We start from the raw sequence: 17,239 nt of genomic DNA, 5'->3' as shown, positions 1-17,239 counted from the left end.
ACTGAGACATGATACTTCACTTGTAATACTATCTGCCTTAGGTATTTATTTATAATCTTGTTTCTAAGTTGCCAATATCTTTTCCCAGAAGTAACAATTATTTTACAAATCAATATGTACATCCAAACAAAGTAGCACTGAAGTTCACATAAGAAAGTGAAAAAAGAAAAAATGGATCTGTTTAAATCATGAGGTTATATTCTCATCAGAATGAAAAGAGAACAGACATAGCACTCCCAACCCTCCCACACACACATCCCAATCCCATTACCTTCAATATCTATCTGCAAGGATTCCTTATCTTCTGACCAGGCTTCCTTAGGAAATGTCCTCTGACTATGGATCTCCTCCTTCTGTTGAATGGCTTTAGTGTCTGGTAGGTGTTTAATCTTTGGGCCTTGTAGTTGAGCTGACAGCTCTGCAGCAACTGCATCACTGGAACCTAAGAGAGGGCAATTAATACCCTATCCAGACAGGAAGTTGACAAAAAATATTTTAAAATACTTCTCCAGCATCTACTATGAAGGGCATTATTATTGGTGTTGAAGAAAAAATAAAAAGATCAATCAAGAATGTGTTTAGAAACTGTTGCTCTACATTGGAGTTAAAAAAAATGTATAGCCCGGCCGGGTGTAGCTCAGCGGTTGAGCACTGACCTAGGATCCAGGCGATCGGGGTTCGATTCCCGGTCAGGGCACATGCCCGGGTTGTGGGTTCGATCAATGACTCTCTCATCATTGATGTTTCTATCTGTCTCTCCCTCTCCCTTCCTCTCTCTGAAATCAATAAAAATATATTTAAAAAAAAATAAAAAATGTATAAAAATAGACATCATACAAAATAAAAGAATTACACCATAAGAGAAAGATAAAGAAGTATAAGCACTCAAAGGAAAGTTAACTAAGCTTGGTATTAAAAGATAGCTGAGCTGGAATACAGACTGAAATGGAAAGAGGAAGGCCATTTTAGGCAGAGGTGACTATATTAGAAAAGAACGGAGTCAGGAAAGCAACTGAACATCTAAGAAATAGAGCAAATATATAGTTTGACTACAGAATTTATAAAGAAGAGAGATAAAATTGGCTTTTGAAAAGCTGTTTTGGAGCTGATTCTATTGTTCTGAAAGACTACGCTAAAAGTTAAGATTTTATTCTTAAGGGCAATGAAAACTTTTTGATTAGTAGAGTAACATCATCAAAACTGCTTTTGGAATATTCAAAAGGGGGATAAATTTTTGAAGTGTTGACCAGAATATAATATAAATTTGAAAAAAAAGTAATACACAATTAAAGAGCATAATACACAATTATCCTCCAAAAGATATATTTCTGTTTACATGGTAGCAGACTGCAAGGTGTCGTCTGAAATCCAGTTTCCTTTTTCCTCTAAAACAGAACCCCAACATAGCTGGGCATATAGTTACCAGAATAAAGATATTTCCCAGACTCTGTGGCAACATAGCTTGGTGTGACGATGTGACTAAGTGTGTCCAGTAGGATCGAAGGGGAACAGTACATGTAACTACTGAGAAGTATTTTAAAGAAGGAATATGCTTTTTTCTTTTCCTTTCTTCCTTTCTGCTGGCTGAAATGTGAGCCAGATGGCTACAGCATGAGAATGGAGGCTAACAATGTTAAAGCAACAGGAGAGAAAGAGCTTTGTGCCCTGATACTCTGAAGTACCAAGTCACCCCTGGATGTCTATCTCTGGATTTTTACAAGAAAGAGAGACAATTTCCTGCCTTCTTTAAGCCAATGTTATTTTGTTGTTTTCATCTCTCAGAGCCAAAACTCAACCTAACTTAAACACACTATAGGCATTTTTAATCAGCATAGTCCCACTGAAGAAAATTAACTGGATAGGTAGTTAAGAAGGTAAACAAGCTAAACTCCTAAAGCACACAGACTTATATAAACAATGGTGTCAGAAAGTCAGCATTTCGTGGCACTGAATGTTTTTAAAAAGTCCATTAAGTGAATTTCTGTCAATGAAATTAATTTGTGTACTACATTCACAAAGTTCTCCAGAAATGTATCAAAGAGCTTTAAAAATGTTTCATTAAACACTTGGTTTTATACCTGTCAACGTATAACAAAAATTACAGCTAGTATCTTACTTCACATATGAGCAAGATGAAAGAGCAAGAAGAGAATAGAGAATACTGTTCTATCTATTCTCATTTTAGAAGGCCAGAAGAAAATAATATGCAGATAATCCAGTTCAGCTACCTCCAGTGTCTTTCTGCAAGACTTCCATTTCTTTAGCTTGGGCAGGCTTAGTCACTGCCTTTTTACTGTAGATCTCCTTTTTCTGGTTTTTGTCTGAGAGGTTCTCATTTCCAGTGATAAGAACTTGAACCTGAGCATCTGAAATAACGATATCATTTGACACCACAGAGAAAGAAAAGATAATAAACACACATGGCAAGTAACCCTATCTGCCCCACAACCCCCCAAAGACAAAACCCCAAACCTCATTATATATATCAGAAAAAAAGCACCTCTTGGGCCCCACCATGTAAAATCTGTGACAGTTATGTTGGATTTATGACATAAATTGGAAAGCTTTCCTTATTTTTCTTTGTACAACAATGGTTCAAATGAAGTATCACTAAAATCTGTTCCTTGTGGTTTGATACAACAATGAAGAAAAAAAACTAGATCAGGTATCTTTTTCAAAGTAGAAAAGTATAGTTGAACAACCCTTTCAAGTTCTTTTGCCTACTTAAAGTTTTTATTACTTATAGAGCCAATTTTGATATTTCATATAATCCTAGAAAAGCATTTATATCATGGACAGTTTATATATAGTACTCATATAACTTTAAAAATCTTCTTAAGTCACATCCTTTTAAACTTGTCTAACCCTTTCTGTTTCTGTTTTCCTTGGTCATACTTGATAGAGATTTAGCTATTTTATTTGTCTTTTAAAATCAGCTCTTGATTTTTTATATGAGAAAAAATAGTGCAAAGTAATATGTTAGTAAATACATTAAAAAATCACCAATACAACGAAGATAAAGCATTTGTTAATAATGGTTACATGTTTTTACATTGGGTTGACAAGAAATTCATTTGCTATCTCTAAGTATGAATATTTCTCAACAAAAAAAATCAGAAAGTCAATAGAGATTATTAAACATAACATAATGAACACCAGTATGTCTTAAAAAATAAAATATTACTGAATAATGATTATAATGATTCTGTGTATAAAGCCTCAATGAGGCCATTCTCTTTTCAGTAGCAACCTTTATACTGAATTTAGAGTTTATCAATGTCAAGGATGTTTTTATTTTATTTACTATATTGTATAAATTAATTAACAATATACAGGATTGTTTTGCATGTCTTTAAACTTTATATAAATGGTATAATACTCTATGTAGCTTTAAGCAGCATGCCTTTTTCACTCAATATTATGATTTGGGGATTTATTCACACTAATATATGTGGCTCTAATGAATTGATTCTCTATTGTCTCTTTGGAACACATTTCTGATGTTGAACCTTTTGGGCCAATCTTGAATTTTCTTTTTTTCCCCCTTTCTTTCCCTTCTTTTTATGTTCTATTTTCTAAGAGATTTTCTCACTTTTATATTCCATCCCTTCAACTGAAACATTTACTTCTGATATATTTTATGAGTTCATTTAGCTATTTTACACAGGTCACTATTTCTTCAGGCAAGCATCTCCCCCTATCTTTCACAATCCTTTAAGGTAAGAGGTTCTGAGACTGAACTTTTCCCATGGTGAAATGGCTGCATAGGATTAAGTTGGGAGGACTTTTCCTTAGGATGCAAAGTTTAAATGAAGAACAACAATAATAGTATTAGTAGACACCCATAACAGGTGGGAGGTTATAGAGGTCCCTTAGGTAACAGAGCCCAACTTTATTTCAAACACATCATCCTTACCAAATGCAGCCTAAGAGTGAGTTATAGTTGGTGAGTACTTTGTGCAGACTTCTGAAAGTGTTCCCTTATTCTATCACTTTGTTCCCTGCCAAATTTTCCATATCCTCCCCATCCTCAATTGTTTGTCACAGGGTTATCTACGTCTACCAAATTGCCACTAGTTTGTATCTTCTGACAGATAAACTCATCAGGTAATTTAATCAAGATTTTCTATGGATTCTAGTCTCTAAAACATACTTGACTGGTTATATTTTATTTCAAAAATCGCAACATATTTTATTTTCCATAGTAAAAATAAAGTTTACAGGTTTCAAAAATCTGTGAAGTATTTAAAAAGATTTTATAAATATTTTACCTTTTTCTATATCCCCAATAAAATAGCTAACAGTGTGTATAACAAAGCAGAAAAAGATAAAGACTGAATAGTATTCTCATTTAGGATGAATAGGGCACACAAAATATATAAAGCCAATCCAGTTACCTGTATTATCTTTCTGAATGTTTTTTCCCCCCTTTAATAAGGATGCCTTAGATACTGCCCTCTTACTGTAGATCCCCTCTTTATGTTTAATATTAACAGTGAATTCTAGGTCATCGTCTCTAGTGCCTAGCACCTGAGCCGGGAAATCTGGAGCAATGGCATCATTGGATCCTAAGAAAAATGGAAAAGTAGTACAATTAACACAAATATAGGCATGAAGCTGAAGAAAGACAAAAATTTACCTCTTAAACCACTTCAAAAAAAAAAAAGCACTACAATGGGAGTGTTGTACAGTAATCAGAAGCTAACGAAAGTGTCAGACACTTACAATAAATTGCAATACAAGGTTAAGAAGCAAATGACATTAAGAGGAGACATATAAAGTAGACTAATTCAGGAAGGAGACAATTTCCAGCTCAGGAAGGTTTTCACAGGAAGGTGAAAAAAAATTGTACCTTGGGAAATAAGTAGGCTGTTTGAAAAACACAGAGGAAGGAATAAAGACATTTTAGGCAGAGGTTATAGCATTAGTAGACAAGGAGGCAGGAAAGCCAAGAGTACGTAAGAACAGCAGACACATTTGTGCTCTGGCTAGATTATAGAATACATTAAAGAGAGTGGTGTGAAATATTAAAAAATAACTGTTTGGGACAAAATTCAGCAGGACATGGAATCCCAAGCCAAAGAATGTAAATTTTATTGTAAGTGAAATGCAACATTGTTAAGATTTTTTAAATAAAGAGAAATATAATCAGCTATGTTTTAGGAAGATTAATCTAACAATACAAGAGACAAAACACCGAAAGGAACCTTTTATGTAATAATAAATACACAAATTGAAACTAATTTTATTTTTTTTTTAATTTTAATGTTCTATTCCTACTGATAAAAGTTTATCTATGCCACATATAAGCAGCAAAAGAACATCTGTGGACATGTAAGAGTTTGTAGTAACTTTAGAATTATCATCTACAAAAATGTGTTTTCTTTCAAATCTGGAATTCTGTACTTCACGCATTTTCTGAGCACATAAAATGAATATGCAATAAAAGCTGGGTAAGTATCAGTATCATCAGTACAATACAAATATTAATAAGCCATGAAGAATTTTTCAAGACAGATTGCAAAGACCCTACTAAACCTTACTGGCCATAGTACCAATTATATTTGGATCTTCTCAGTTTCCGTGGTATCACTTTCTCTGGTTTGCATCCTACCTCTGTGGCAAATCCCTCATATCTTTTCTCCTACCAAATCTCTCACTGTCATAGTTCCACAAGGGGTCAAAATTGAGCTTTCTTCAAATCCTGGGTGCCCAAATCCTGGGTGAAATCACAGATTACCGATGTATGGAACACTACCTATATGCTGATGAGCAACAAATATATATCTCTAAGTGGAACCTTTCTTCCGAGCTTCGGATTCTAGCATTCAAGACAGAGCCAGCCCTTACAGCATCTTTTGAAGAAATTAGAATAACAGTCCCTTCCTTAGTTACAAAAATACTGTTATTATATACTATGGTATAATACAAACAACTATACATGGGGGTCACTCTCCTCACAACTACTTCCAGATAAACAGCAAACACACTCTGGCAGCAGCACACACATGCACACTCTTACTACGACCTTTCATTCTCCGAGAGAATGTCAGGTTCAGTCAGGTGGGGAACAATTAAGTTCCTGAGAGCAGCGAGTAGATGAGCAAGAGAATCAGTCTCAGTGGTGCTGAGAGGCAGCTGAAAGACAGTAGAGCCACATACATGTATGTATGCCAATGCGTGTACCTGTACTTATTTCTTGCGTCTGTACACAGCTATCGGATGTGTAAGTTTGAGGCAGGAAGAGAGTTAACAATATTGCTCCAAATTTCTAAGGAGATCTGGAACCTTCATGCCCACTATGCGTTTTCATAAAACAGCAGCATGTATTTATGATGCAAATAGCGCCATCTTCTCTGTGGTGCCCTTGCATAAACCTCAACATCTGCAAACTGACTGTCCACATTCAGTTGCACATTTAACAACTCTATGTGACTGTGGAACAGGAATCGCATTTTAATATGTCCAAAGCAGGTATTTCGATCGTTTTCAAACCTGCTTCTTCTTCAGACTCTGCATCTCAGTAAAGGGCGCCTCTCTCCCCACCCAGTTGCTTGCTCCTCCTGGACATGAGAGCATCTTTCTCGCCTCCTCACCCGCCACCGTAACCTACCACCAAGTCTGGGAGGAACTATTTCCTAAAAGTAAGCTGACGGTACGCACTTCTTTCCGTCTGTACGCCATCACTCTAATCCCACATACTCCCATCTCTGGCACTGACACTGCATCAGCCTTCCAGCGAACTGGTGCCCTCACTTCCACTTCTTGACCCTCCCCCACTATGGCTCCCAGTCTTCCCACCTACAAGCCATTCCCCAGGGTAAATTTTACAAATGTAAATCAAACCACAGCTGCCTACCAGAATAAAATTCAAGTGCTTCAATATGGTTTTACAAGACCCTGCATGATCTTGGACCTACCTTTACTTAACCATATCTAGCTGCCACCCTGCTCTACCTACCCTGCCTTTTTCTCAACTGTCAAGTGCATTAAACTCTCCTGCTTCAGTAGCTTTGGCCATACTGTTGCTCCCTCTGGCCCAAACACTCTCACTCTCCACTCTGCCTTCCTAACTCACCTTTATCATCCAGGTCTCGGCTCAAATGTTTCTTCTTCCTTTGGAAAATTCTTCATGAGCTCCTAAAACTAAACTGGGTCCTCTTATTATTCTCTTAGGACTCTTTAATTTCTTAATACTCATCATTTGTAATGTACTTATTTGTGGTCTATTTGTTTAATCTCTCTCCACTTTAACATACACTCCAGGATCATAGGGGCCATGTGGTGGTGTTTTTAAAATATGGAACGCTTCACGAATTTGGGTGTCATCTTTGTGCAGGGGCCATGTTAATCTTCTCTGTATTGTTTCAATTTTAGTATATGTGCTGCCGAAGTGAGCATGGGGCCATGTTTATTTTCCACACCCCTGTAAAAATAGCACCTAGCACACAGTATCTGCCAGGAACACAATAAGAGCTTTAAAACCGTTTGATTGAAAAAAACAAATGAACATAAGCTGAAAGCTTTCTGTCACCTTAAAAAAAAATAAAAATCAACCTGGTTACCTTAGAAAATTCAGTGAAGTATGCAGAAAATAATTAAAAAACAAACAAAACACACACAAAAAACAACCAAATTTTGGTTATATATCTTTCTAAGTGAATATATTCTGGGATCACAATGCATAGTCTCCTATCTTTTTATTCACTCAAGTAGAGATACATTTTAAAAGGAATTTAGAGTTTAAAGTCAGAATATAAGTTAAAACATCATGCAGAGCCTGGGTTATGGGCTTAATCCCCAGTTGGGGATGCGCAAGAGGCAGCCGATCAATGACTCTCTCATCACTGATGTATCTCCCTCTCTCTCTCTCCCTCTCTCTGAAATTAATAAAGACATATTTTAAAAAAATAAAAACAACAATTATATGTTTATGTAATTTTTTCCTTTCATTCTAACTCAAAATCTTTTTCTAGTATGTATGTCAGTCTCTTTCTACTGATCTTTGCCTGGATCGCATAACTTTCAATCTTCATACTGTGTTCCCGTTTTCAGGAGACTTAAGATTTCCTCCATTCAGGCTTTGATATTACTTTTGTTCACACTGTTCTGCTTTCTTCTTCAGCTATAGATATAATTCTTGGTTTGGTTTACTAAATAGCTGTGATTCTTATGTTTCTCGTCTTCTTTTTCCTCTGTATTTTTGGAGAATTTCTCAAGTTTGTACTCATCACCACTTCAATTTCCTTCACATTAAGTTTACTCTTTATTGCCTGCAAAATGTATTTTAAATCTGCTTCCAAATCTTTACATTTTCAGGCAGTCTTTCCTTCATTTGTTCATTCCTGCTGCTTTTTTTTTGAATTGAGATATAATTCACAAAACACTTAAATAAGTATGTAATTCAGTAGTTCTTAGTACAATCACAGCCAGCACTGCTATCTAATTACAGAACATTTTTGTTACCTCAAAAAAACCCCTGTACAAGTTTAGCATATACTTCCCATTTCCCCCTCACCCACAACTCCTGGCAACCAGTAATCTACTTTCTATCTACATGAACTTGCTTATTCTGCACATTTCATATAATGGAATTATTTTTGCTACTGGTTTGAATTACTTTTCATGTTTTGTTTTCTTTTTAATTCTGTGTTTTTCTTTTTGTATTTAGGACTCTGTTACTAGGTGCATGTATATTTATGTGTTTTACCTTCTTGATAATGGACTGACTCTTTTATCACTATAAAGTGACTTGTCTTTAGTAATAATTTTTGCTTTAAAGTCTTTTACTGTTTATGAATGTTACTGGTCCTAATAAGTAAATTCTAACACCTGTTTCTTTGGGATGTTGTTACCTTTGCTTGTCTGTATTTTTTTTAAAGGATTTTATGGGGTCAATTGTTTATTCATTCTCAATTAAGGAGAAACCTATTTGGCCCAAATATTTGCTAACAGTAACTTGTCCTTGGCCCCAAACTCTAATTGGATCATTCGCATATCCATAGATGCACAACACATTAATAGACAATGACTATTAGAACAATGCCTAGGCTTTCATCTAGAGTAACTCTACTGGTCTGAGAGAGGATTGTTTTCTATTCTCAACTCCCTTATTCTCAGAATAGATGGAGAACATGAAAAACTACAATCTCAAGTATATACAGTTACTAGATCTCTTATCTTACTGATATATTTAGTACCTTATTTACAGGAGCATTATTTCTCAGGATACAATGTACCATCCCACTTGAGTCATTTTCTCCTCCCATCACTGCCCATTTTTTCTCAAAGATAATGTCTCGAGCCAGGCATGGCTCAGTGGTTAAGCATTGACCTATGAACCTGGAGGTCCTGGTTCGATTCCCAGTCAGGGCACGTGCATGGGTTTTGGGCTCAATTCCCAGTAGAGGGCATGCAGGAGGCAGCCAATCAATGATTCTCTCATCACTGATGTTTTTCTCTCTCTCCCTCTCCCTTCCTCTCTCTGAAATCAATAAAAACATTTTTAAAAAGTTAATGTCTCCAACTAGATGGTATAGTTATGGATGTGAATGGATAGCTGGACACCAGAGGCCTCAAAAAGTACTGGGAAAACTGATCAGATTTCTGTTGATACAGACATTCTGACTTCTGAAGTAGAGGCTCAAAGTGATAGACCAAAAAATGTCCTGCCTACAATCAATTAAGCGATCTTGTTTTATTTCTGGTAGCCATTAAGTGTGTTTTTAAAATCAGAGACCAGCAAGTAATGGACATTTCTTTCAAGTTCTGGTTAAAGGCTTAATAATCAATTTTAATATTTGGTAGTATGAGCATTTATGTAGTCCTTTTTCAGTGGTATCATAGTGGGAAATTAGAAACAGTTATACCAGGGGCTTTAAGTCAATTACCATTAGGTACTAGTTGTGTCCTCTCAAAATTAACAAGACAAAACAAAACAAATCTGTCTAAGCCCGGCCAGTGTGGCTCAGTGGGTTGAGCGTAATGCCATGCACCAAAAGGTAATCAGTTCAACTACCAGTCAGGGCACATGCCCTGGTTGCAGGCTTGATCCCCAATAGGGGGCATTCAGGAGGCAGCCAACTGATTTTTCTCTCTCTCTCCCACTCTCCTTTCCCTTCCTCTCTCTGAAATCAATAAAAAAATATATTTTTTTAAAAAACATGCCTAAGACCAAAACAATTTCTCCTTTCTATGTAATTTCTACAAATATAAAGATGTCTACTGACAAATCATGAAGAAACAGTTTATATCTAAACTGAACCAAGTCATCTTCTGTGGACCACTCAAAATGTTATACCATCAATCAAAACCCCACAACACACCAACTATCCATCCTTATTTTAAAGTCACCAGAGGAAACATTTTCTAAATCCTCAGTTGCCCTGGAGTAATCTCACAGGAGTGCTGCAGGATATTTTAAAGATCTATGGAAAGAACAATGATATCTGCTATCTGGTATACACTACACAAACTACTACCTCAAGGTCAAGTTTCAATATTAGACAGAACTATACTCCTTTCAATGCTATGGTATCTTTACAAACCTGAATTTATTACAGTTTCTGTAATAAAAGCAGGAAATAGGGTGTTGTGTCCAAGTTCATCTCAAGATTTGAGAAGGTATACAGTGCCCTAGCAGCTGCACATATCTCATTAGTAACTGTGGTTATTTATGAATGAAGTATTTTCTTTCTTTCTTTAAAAAATATTTATTTATTTCAGAGAGAGGGAGGGAGAGGAAAAGAGAGAGATAGAAACATCAGTGATGAGAGTGTCATTTATCGGCTGCCTCCTGCATGTTCCCCGCTGGGGATCGAGCCCGCAAGTCGGGCATGTGCCCTGACAGGGAACTGAACCTTGATCTCCAGGATCCTAGGTCAATGCTCAACTGTTGAGCTACGCCTGGCAGGGCTGAAGTATTTTCTTTCAAAAAACAAAACCAAAAAGAAATACCTAACATTTTTGTTTATAGGTAATATTTTAATTAAGTTGTTTTATTAGATCAAAACAAGTATTTGTGTCCTAATAACTTACTAGCTATTTGAAAAAATGCTTCTTATAATTATATGCGTTCCACATAATGAGGGAAAAAAATCGCTGAAGCATTAAGGGCTCTGCGAGCAAACTTGGAAAACTCTGACCTAGACAGAGTCTACTAACCCAAACAATTGTCCATGCAATTTTCTTCATCAAATATTTATTAAATGTTTAAGTATACATAATATATATGACCAAATAACTCACCTATCTGAACCAAAGATTAAGGCATGAAAAGCTCCATTATTTCACTGAAACATTAAATAGCACTGAAATTTTATGTCATTTCATAATTAACCAGCTAATCCACAAATAAAATTTCAAAAGGTAAAATTTTAAATAATTCTGTATAATACCTGAGTGTGAGCTCTCAATGGTGGTGTCTGATGTGGAATCCAGAGATGAAGGAAAATGACTAAGTTGTGGAACATAGTACATCTTCGTACTACCAGAAGGCTTATACGGCAACAATGAAGGCTGAGCTAAGGAGATAAATATCAGAACAATTACTAAGAAAACATTTACTATTTCAATGAACAAATACTGAGTGCCTTCAAGTGCCAGGCAGTGTTCAAGATTTTGGGGATATATCAGTGAACTACAAAGAAAAGTACCTCTGCCTTAAGAGAAAGGAGATATATGGTAAATAAGCAACATACAAAAATAAGTAAATTATCTAGTATTTTAATAAATTATAAGTGACATGAAGAAAATAATTAGAAAATGATGAGGGAGACTAGGAGTACTGGAGAAATTGGGGCAGGATGCAGGCCTAGTAAAGTCTCAGACTGTTTAGGAATACTTATACCATTCTATCAGGCAAAAAACAAAACCCAGAAAAGCAAAAATAAAACCTACGACAAAAACACAACACACACACAAATCCCAAAAAATCCTAGCCAACGAGAACCTGGCTAAAGTTAAAAGAAATAAAACTTTTGTAGAGGAAAGAATTTAAACAACAGAAAAATAAGCTATAGCCTTCACTTTTATTTGGACATTGCTATAATCATTATTGCTAGAATACTGATTTTTTATTAATTTTGTTCTTTTACCAGTGTACACAAAGCTTGACAGTGATGGTTAAATTTACCATTTATTTAAAAGTTTGCGCCTGGCCTGTGTGTGGCTAAGTGGTTCAGTGTCCACCCATGAACCAGGAAATCACGGTTCAATTCCCAGTTGGGGCAAATGGCCAGGTTTTGGGCTCAATCCCTAGTAGGGGGCATGCAGGAGGCAGCCGACCAATGACACTCTCTCATCACTGATATTTCTAACTCCTTCTCCCTTCCTCTCTCTGAAATCAATAAAAAAACATACATATATATTTTAAAAAGGTTGTGGAAAATGAATAACAACAATTGGGCAGAAAGAATTACAACGGACCCAGATCAAGAGTGGTTATGATATGGAGAATTCTGAGGAAGATAAGTGGCTTTTTAAAATTTTCATCAAATTTATGTTTGGATGAAATAGTCTTCAGGTTACTTTGTACTGCCTGTCTATAGAGGAAGAAGTGACTACACAGCAAATAATGGTTGCTTTTGGGAAAGAAAAAACTAGCAAGGATTAAAGAAAATTCAACTATAAATTTCTTCAAAAAATTTAAAAATAGAACCAAATATAAACATATAGTAAATTATTCTGAATTTATTAATTTCAAATTAGTGGGCATAATCATGTGTTGAGCATACTATTCTTTGTACTTTAAAATGTTTTCACACAGCCCGACTGGCATGGCTAATGGGTTGAGCATTGACCTATGATCCAGGAGATCAAGGTTCTATTACCGGTCAGGGCACATGCCTGAGTTGTGGGCTCGATCCCCAATAGGAGACAGACAATCAATGACTCTCTCATCTTGATGTTTCTCTCTCTCTCCCCTTCTCCTTTTCTCTCTCTAAAATCAATAAGGACATATTTTAAAAAAATAAAATAAAATGTTTTCACACTGCCCTAGCTTGTTTGGCTCAGTGGTTAGAGCGTTGGCCCATAGACTGAAGGGTCCTGGGTTTGATTCTGGTCAAGAGCATGTACCTCAGCCGCAGGCTCGATCCCCAGTCCCGATTAGGGTGTGTGAGGGAGGCACCAGTCAATGTGTCTCTCTCACATTGATGTTTCACTCTCTCTCTCTCTCCCCCCTTCCGCTCTCTCTGAAAAGCAATGGAAAAAATATCCTCCGGTGAGGATTTAAAAAAAAAAGTTTTCACACCAAAAAAAAAAAAAAAAATCATAACAATTTTACTTTTAAATTCATAGTATTAAAAATATTTAAACCAAATAATATTAATACTTTGACGGAATCCTTTCTGCTCTACTGGTGTGGTCCAGTGGTTGAGCGCCGACCTATGAACCAGGAAATGACGGCTTAATTCCAGGTCAGGGCACATGCCCGGGTTGCGGCCTCGATCCCCAGTAGGGGGCATGCAGGAGGCAGCCAATTGATTATTGTCTCTCATCACTGATGTTTCTATCTCTCCCTTTCTATTCCTCTCTCTGAAATCAATAGTAAATTAATTAACTAATTAACTAAAATAAAGTAAAAAATAAAGGAGTCCTTTTTCCCAGGTGCCTGTATGTAAGGTAAAAACCCTAAATTGTGGCCTCTATATAGATTAATCCATTTGATATGAACAGTGGTTTAAAACACACTTTTACAGTTGGGTTTCCCCTTTTGTGCTTCTAACACCACCATGAGAACAACATACTGTAGGGTAGCTATTGTCCCATTGCCTGGGTTTCAAAACAAGGCAAGTGGAACAGAATCAAATCATTTCTGCTGCCTGTAGCCACACTCCAACTGACACACAAACAAACCAGTGAGTGAGATAAGCAAATGTTTGTTGTTATAAAGCACTGAGATTTTTGAGACTGTTGTTACACAGTAGTATCACTGTGGCAATAGGTAACTGACACATAAAGGTGTTCTTTGTAATATTTATTAAACTGTACAATTTGGGAGTTTCCTTTTATTTCACAATAAAAATGCACAAGAAGTATAACCATCTTAAATAAATGTACTTATTTAAATTCAATTCAATACAATTTAAATGCTGAACCAAGCAATCTTTTTATATACATTTAGGCATATCCTTTCTGTATCTACAGATGGATAAACTTTTTGCATAAGTAGAAAAATTTTAAATAGATTTGTGTAAACTATTAAATACTTTAAAATTAGTAATCTAAAGTTTCCATTCTCATATGGGAGAAGAATGGAAACTTAATGGTTAATTTTCCTCTTATAAAAAGAAAATAACTTACTCTGATTTTGAATGTTATACAGTATAAGCACTGTTGAAATATCACTGTCACAATAATAGCGTAGCACTCTGAATGTAGACCTTATGGTACAGATGGCTAGCTGCTCACCAAAATCCATCTCTTCACCATGGAAAACACAGCTAAACTATTCTTAGCCTATAAAAGGTAATTTGGACCACTTCAGGCCTAGCCCATAAAAACTTCCCACATGCACTCTTTCATGGTTTCTGTCCCTTCCAGTTGACTGTGATACTGAATTCGAGGTAATCACGAGTTCCATGTTTCAAAGACAGCAGGGCTACAGCCAACCTGGGTCACTGGTCACTGTTTTATGATATTTTATTTACACTATTACATATATTTGTATCTACTTATTATGGTATATAACATTTACTATAAGAAAAAATGCCAATAATTCACCTGCCCATCTAAAATCAGACCTCTGTAGTTTTTAAGTTTTTATGAATTATTTGCATTCTTAGTACAAGCAGCATGAGTTAAAAATATGTTAACCACAAGCAGCATGAGTTCCATATATGTTAACTCCACTAGAAATTAAGGTAAAAACATAATAAATCATTCTCTTTATAGCTATGTAAATAAAAATTGGATATAATCATGTGGCTCCTAATGCTTACAAGTAAAATTAGGTTTTCTGACTAGAAAAACACAATCACAAATTTCTAAGATAATTACACATAAAAGTAGGAATCGGACCTAAAATGCAATCACATTCTCTTACCTTCATTTGTGTCACGAGGAACAGTAATCTGTTGGACTGAAGACAATGAAGCATACTTGACAGGAGCTTTACCCAGCTTCTGGGAACTGGGTTCTGGAATTTCACGTCCAAGATCTTTAGCATTAATAAAAATCTCAGATGAAAACATAGTTTTTCCTGGACTCTCTGTTGTAATCTGAGTGACTGCATCAGATGATAATTTTTCAGAGAAGGCAGAAAATAGGGGCTTAATCTCCTTCAGTGATCTGAACAAATAAGAGAAAGGACACACAGCAGGTCACATTCTTGTCTTATAAAATACCATAATATCTTTCCAAAAGTGGCTTCAAGGAATATTTCAGTAGTTTCAAGGAATGTTTTGTGTAGACACACCAAATGGTTATTTCTGTAATGACCTTCGCTTTCTTAGATACTTACTACAATGCAATCATGCATGAGTTTACTTTTGTTTTAAAATCTACTTTTTAATTTGGAATGCTATTACATAATTTAGCTGAGGAAAGAGTTCTTTTCAGTTCAAGTGAAAACACATTCAACCATTTTTTTTTTTTTTTTAAATTACTGGAGGTCCACTATAAATTAGGGGACTGTACTAAATACAGAGAGTATACAAAGATAAACAAGAAACAAAGCCTTCCCTCAAGGAGTTTATATGTCAATGGGGGAACCAGAAATTTTCAATGTTGTAATCATGTATTAAGATTATAGAGAACTCATATTAAAACAGCGTAAATAAATGACTGAATAAACAAATAGGAGATAAAAGACAAATGTTGCTTACAGAAGAATTTCAAATAATATGCAGATACCACCATCACCCACCCCAGCCCAAGGAGGTGAAGCTTAATCTCTCCTCCCCTTGAGTACAGATGGAACTTAGTGACAGGATTCCAAAGAATAGAATATAAAAAGGGAGAAATAGTAACTTTACTATGGAGAAACCTGGCAAACACTATGTTATTTATCCAAATGATAAAGGTACACATCACCAGTGATGTCATGTGAATGTCACATGCTCTCTGCTATGATGTGATGAGAAGGGTGTTTCACTTCTGTGGTATTCTTTGCCAAAACCCCATAACCCTAGTCTAATCATGAGAAAAGCACCAGCCAAACCCAGATTGAGGGACATTCAACAAAATATCTGACTAGTATTCCTCAAGCAAGCAATGAGGAACTATCATAGACCAGAGGAGGCTAAGGTACATGACAACAAACTAAACTGAAAGTGATATACTGGATTGGGTCCAAGAACAAAAAAAGGTCATTAATGGAAAAACAGGTGAAATTCAAATAGTCTGGAGTTTAGTTAACAGTAATGTACAAATGTAGGCTTCTCAATTTTGACAAACATACTATGTTAATGTAAGATGTTAACAACAGAAAAAACTTGGAGAGTACAGGAAACTCTATTATATTTATTTATATCTTTTCTGTAAATCTAAAATTACTCAAAAAATAAAGTTTACTTTTAAAAAATGGAGTAATTGTATTATATTGAATGAGTATCTATAATATATCACAAGACCAAAAGAATTTTTGAATTTCTACCTTCTGCCTACTACTTACTAATTGAAAAAAACAATCATGAGAAAAGAAACAGGCCAATGACTCTTACAAATATAGAAGCAAAAATCCTAAACGAAATATTACAAAACCAAATGTGTGTGTGCACGTGTGCACAAATTCCTACCAAGGTTTACCCCAGGAATGCAAAGTGAATTATTATTCAAAAATCAATGTGACTCACCCCACCAATAAAATAAGAAGATGCATATGATCATATTGATTAGGTCAGATAAAGTATTTGATAACATTTAATAACCAGGTGTGATAAAAATTTGTGGCAAAGGGAAACTACAAAAAACTTTTAGAGGATCTACCCTACTTACTGTGAAATGTGGAGAATGTTCTTTGTGAGATTAGGAACAAAATAAGGATGCCCACTCTTACCATTTCTATTGAACATTTTAGTAGTCTTAAATGGTGTCAGCAGTTAAAACAGGAAAAAGAAGAGATATTAGGATAAGAAAGGAAGAAATAATACCATCACTTTTCATATTTGATATAATTTTGATAGAAAATCCAAAACAATCTATAGATAAGTTATTAGAATATGAGGTTTTAGAAACGCTGCCAGATATGAAACCAAATTTTTAAAAATACACTACTTTTCAGTATCAGAAGTTTAAA

General features: G+C 35.4%; 1 protein-coding gene and 1 non-coding gene across 3 annotated transcripts in view; both read right to left on the bottom strand.

The window, feature by feature from the left end:
• ALMS1 (ALMS1 centrosome and basal body associated protein) overlaps positions 1 to 17,239 on the bottom strand; it is a 113,165-nt gene that overhangs the window by 25,977 nt on the left and 69,949 nt on the right. For both annotated transcript variants that reach the window (XM_016202583.2, XM_016202584.2), the window contains exons 13-17: positions 15,047 to 15,291; positions 11,397 to 11,522; positions 4,398 to 4,568; positions 2,229 to 2,366; positions 272 to 442 (exon numbers count right to left, since the gene is read on the bottom strand). In XM_016202583.2, coding sequence (XP_016058069.2) covers positions 272 to 442; positions 2,229 to 2,366; positions 4,398 to 4,568; positions 11,397 to 11,522; positions 15,047 to 15,291 — 851 coding nt within the window. The remainder of the gene's footprint in view (positions 1 to 271; positions 443 to 2,228; positions 2,367 to 4,397; positions 4,569 to 11,396; positions 11,523 to 15,046; positions 15,292 to 17,239) is intronic.
• On the bottom strand, positions 7,295 to 7,401 carry LOC148091662 (U6 spliceosomal RNA). Its single transcript, XR_015715584.1, has one exon. It is a non-coding gene; the product is annotated as a U6 spliceosomal RNA (small nuclear RNA).

This window comes from Miniopterus natalensis, chromosome 13 (assembly GCF_054644295.1).
Source record: "Miniopterus natalensis isolate mMinNat1 chromosome 13, mMinNat1.hap1, whole genome shotgun sequence".
NCBI classification, from domain to species: Eukaryota; Metazoa; Chordata; class Mammalia; order Chiroptera; family Miniopteridae; genus Miniopterus; species Miniopterus natalensis.
Note: the sequence above shows the minus strand (reverse complement) of the source record. Positions and strands in the feature narration are given on the sequence as shown.